We start from the raw sequence: 4,644 nt of genomic DNA, 5'->3' as shown, positions 1-4,644 counted from the left end.
TTGTATGATATCCTGCACAGACTGACCTTCATGCTGTTTAATCGTTGGAAACTGCTTACAGCCATTATAGAGACAAGATTTTGGTTTACCTGTTATTGTAAGTTAAAATGAAACTACTGGTTCAGGGCGAGGAAAGCTTATAAAACTGAATATACACATTGCTTTGTTTGTGAATACCGGAAATAAATACAACTGTATTTGTTGATGAAGGTGTTTAGCTGTCATTCAAGAAGAAACTGACACTAGCTCATTACACCTGGGTATTCCTGTTACACATTCCTTGACTAGATAGCTTATTCTGTTTTTGATTTACTCAAATGTATGTCCCATAGTTTAACCTAATCATTCATATTATCTAGATCATGACTATGGCTTTCAGCAACTCCAGTGGGATTGTCGTCAATAAGTTGGAATAGATGGGTCAATCAACACCTTTAAATATCTAATAGCTTGTCCTGCTTTCAAACAAATTTTACAGTTGATTCCTTCAAAGTTGGTCATATTATTATTGATTTTTCAGCTGTGTTTTTGAAAGTTGGTCCACTTTCAAGGTAATTCATTTGAACAAACCTGGCAGTCCTTCATCCAAACACGCTGCTGACCCAATATCATTACAATGAACTACTAGAATATTGAGGTTCGATTATCTAGCAAGTTCTTTACACATTTGACCTCTGTGACTTTGATATAGGATCAAGGTCTTTCATTTGAAAAATAAAACTTGTAAGCCCTCCTACAGGCCAAATATCAGTACCCAGGATCTCTTGTATATTAACAATTCTTTTAAACGATAACACATTATGTTGCCTTGAAAGTGGGTCAAGGCCATTAATTTGTACAAACTTGGTAGACCTTAGTTCAAGAATGATACAAGCCTTACATCAGTACACAAAGAGGTAGCCCATGTTCCACTTTCAAGGTCATTCATTTGAACAAACTAGATGGTCCTTTATCCCATGCATTCTACAAGCCTTTCAGTACCCATGGTCTCTTGGATATTGAGTTGTTTGCAAATTATATATTTGACCTCTGAGACCTTAAAAGTGAGTCAATGACATTATTTTGAACAAACTCGGTACCTCTTCTTCCCAGCATACTATAGGCCCAATATCAGCAATCAAGGCCTCTTGGATATTGAGAACAACCTTATTTTATTTCATATATATTTGAACCCTGTGACCTCAAAAGTGGGCCAAGGGCATGGTATTTCTTCATCCTAGTTCTGATGCCAGAAAAATATATTTCCATCCTTGGGAAGAAAACAAATAAGAAAAAACAAGAGGTCCAAGGGGCCTTAACAGTCACCTGTGGAATATATGTCAATAATCTGGGGATTTTAAAATGTTGCAAAAATGTAACAACACTTGTGCAGGAACGTGTGTAAAACATCAGTACCAAGTTTGAACATGATCAACCCAGTGGTTCTTGAGAGGAAGTCCAAAATGGCTTAGCCAAACAGAGGCCATGGTGGCCATCTTGGATTTTGAATCACCCCAAAAGTTAAAACACTTGCCAGGACCTTGTGTAAAACATTCGTATCAAGTTTAGACATGATCAACCCAGTGGTTAATCTGATTTACCTAATTTTACCCCCTTTTTCCCCCTCCTGGGGCCCTTAATGGGGCCAAGTCCTTTTTCTTTGCAAACTTGAAGCCGCTTCCCATGGGGATGCTTTGTGCTTTGTTTGGTCAAAATCCATTCACTGGTTCTTGAGAGGAAGTCATTTAAAGAACGTTTTTACATATGGCCCCTTTTACACACCTTATTGGCCCCAAAGGGGACATAATCACTTTTTCCAACATAATTTCATATGTCCTTCACTAAGGGATGCTTTCTTCCAAATTTGGTTGAAATCGGTCAAAGTTGAATTTTTTACCCTTTTGAGCGCCCACTAGTGGGGCCGTTTTTGACCCGATTTCTTTTTCATTCGCAAACATTGTAGACCTTGCCGTAAGGACCCTAAACTACAAACATTAACTTAATCTGACTGTTGGTTCATGAGAAGAAGATTTTTAAAGATTTACCTAATTTTACAACCTTTTCCCCCCTCCTGGGGCCCCTATTGAGGCCACGCCCTTTTTCTTCGCAAACTTGAAGCGGCTTCCCAAGGGGATGCTTTGTGCCAAGTTTGGTCAAAATCCATTCGTTGGTTCAAGTTCCGCTACATATACCGTAAATTTGCAGGTATAGTGCACACTCGGGTATAGTGCACAGGTACTTTTTTTCGGGTCAGATTAAAAAAAAAAATGAAAAAAATATTTTCTACTGAAAGATTAATTGATTACTGGTTACCGCGATGAAACAGTTGTGGTTTGATCCATTGATAATTAGGAAACCATAATCATCGTGACCCTAACATATTTAATTACCTTATGTAAACAAATTCACACTGGTGCCTGACTTAACAAGCATGAAAGGCTTGGCTAATTGGATAATTAACAGTTCTTAACAGGTAACAAACATGTTGAGTATGAGCAGATTGATGACACCCGGCTTCGGCTGAATGCGTACTATTGCTCAGAAAATGATGTTGTTTTAACTGTCTGAAAAGTTCCAATCCTACCTTGTCCCCATATCTGTACCAACCGAGGTACAATTATAGATTGTTTACACCGACATATATATGTATTATTCTATATTTAAGAGCCACAGCACTTTTTGAAATAAATTTATCATCAGATATGTTAATCAAAAACATGTCCGATTGCTTGTACAATTCTTCTGTTAAATCATTACTTTTTGTGTTCACATCCTGGCCACAAATTCCAATGTCTACAAACTGTTTGTAAAAGTACATTAATTCACTTAGAAATCAATTGCAGCAGTTGATCTAAGTGATGGCTATATATGCCGAGCTTCCTACAGATGTACAGCATCTAAAAAACTATGACATCAAATGACCACAAGTTCATATCATGGAGATGGCCAGTCAAAAAGGAGATTGTCTGAAATCTGGAAGAGGCGATCTTTGGACAAATTAATGTTCATGGCAGATGGACCAACACAGTCATACTAGAAAATGCATTGTCAAATGTTTGGTCATGCTGAGTCAAATTTGCATACACAAATTAATCATACACAAGTACTTACATGTCATACATTTGCTCTCAGAGTATATCTTATTTATTATAATACAGATAACCAATTATGTTATAATATTATATTTGAAATGGCACATTACTTTAATTTGTAAAATGTAAATACTGTAAAAGTAATAAAGTGCATGTAGATATTGCACAGCTGCTACTGAGTAGCTTGCAGACAAACTAATAATGTGTGTTACATGTGGAAATCCAATACCCTAGTATAGAAGTAGGTCTAAAGCATCTGTACACATCATTTATTAATGCATTTAGCAAATGTCAATTCAGAGCATCACCACGGAGTTTGCGTAGAAATGGAAGTTTGGTCTTGGGTATCGGAGGGGTGGGAAACAAGAGTAATAGGGACAGGAACATTAACTTGAAGTATGGATGGCCGCGAATATGTGGTCCCCCTACCTGCCCCCTCCTTAACACTTTTCTTGGTTACGTATCCATCCTGTGATATGACTGCAGTTGAACTGTTTGAGTTACTAATGGCATCTGACCTGTATGATTTCTTCACTGCATGTGTCTTCCAATGTGCCTGCAGTCTTTCAAATTGTTCAAACTTTATTCCACAGGCACCACACCTGTGTAGTTTGACTTTTGCATGTATTTTGATATGAATGTGTAGTTGATTTGAGGTTCTAAAGTCCTTTCCACAGGCAGCACATATGTATGGCTTTTCTCCTGTATGCGACATTCTATGTAAACTTAGCGCGTTAGAAACAGCATATCCCTTACCACAAATATCACATTTGTATGGCCTTTCTCCAAAGTGATAATGCTTGTAATGTCTCTTTCGGTAAGATGAAAGTGCAAACACCTTCCCACATAGATCACAACTGTATGGTTTTTCTAAGCTATGTGTCTTGAGATGAAACTGCAGTGTATTCAAGTGATTAAACTTCTTCTTACAGAACTTGCACTGGAAAGGCTCCTCTCGATTATGAATTTTCATATGCCTGTTGAGATAAGCAACCATCTTCCCACAGAAGATACACTCATGAGGTCGAGGAAATACTCCTGTATAAGTCAATATGTGGTCCTTCATGTGTCGCCACACTCTAAATTCCTCATCACAGATGGTACACTTGTAAGGTTTCTCTCCAGTATGTGTCCTCATATGGGAATTTAACCCTGCTCCATCCTTAAACATCCTCTCACAAAAATGACAACTGTAGGGCTTCTCTCCTGTATGTAATCTGCTATGTGACTGCAGTTGACTAGAAAGACTAAATGTTTTATAACAGACATTGCATTGGTGAGGTTTTTCTCCATTGTGTATCTTCATATGTGCCTGTAGGTGAGTTTATTGGTTGAACTTTCTATCACATATTTCACACATGAATGGTTTCTCACCTGTATGAGTCCTGACATGTCTCTGTAGATCGCCTTTCTTTTTAAACATCTTACCACAGTCATCACATGTAAACTTGTATACACCGTCTTTGTACAGCCTGACAAGTGTCTGATGTGAAGATAACTTACTTGGCTGTTTGTTGCGGGCATCACACCTTACAGATGTCTCTCTTTTGTGTGTATTTCTGTGATTGGATAA

At 37.8% G+C, this 4,644-nt stretch overlaps 1 protein-coding gene across 1 annotated transcript; it reads right to left on the bottom strand.

Annotated features, from left to right (window-relative positions):
- Positions 1 to 3,181: 3,181 nt before the first annotated feature.
- On the bottom strand, positions 3,182 to 4,400 carry LOC132565385 (zinc finger protein 782-like). Its single transcript, XM_060230024.1, has one exon. The coding sequence runs from the start codon at positions 4,375 to 4,377 to the stop codon at positions 3,376 to 3,378; it is 1,002 nt and encodes a 333-aa protein (XP_060086007.1). The 5' UTR covers positions 4,378 to 4,400; the 3' UTR covers positions 3,182 to 3,375.
- Positions 4,401 to 4,644: the final 244 nt, after the last annotated feature.

The sequence above is a fragment of the Ylistrum balloti genome, unplaced genomic scaffold (genome assembly GCF_031769215.1).
Source record: "Ylistrum balloti isolate Yb309-2 unplaced genomic scaffold, AGI_CSIRO_Ybal_v1 Utg369720, whole genome shotgun sequence".
Classification (NCBI taxonomy): domain Eukaryota; kingdom Metazoa; phylum Mollusca; class Bivalvia; order Pectinida; family Pectinidae; genus Ylistrum; species Ylistrum balloti.
The sequence above is the reverse complement of the archived record's forward strand: the minus strand, read 5'-3'. Positions and strand labels throughout refer to the sequence as shown.

Bases quoted from the DNA above. Each gene is read 5' to 3' on its own strand.
- LOC132565385 (XM_060230024.1), bottom strand. From the start codon at position 4,377: ATGAAGATACACAATGGAGAAAAACCTCACCAATGCAATGTCTGTTAT.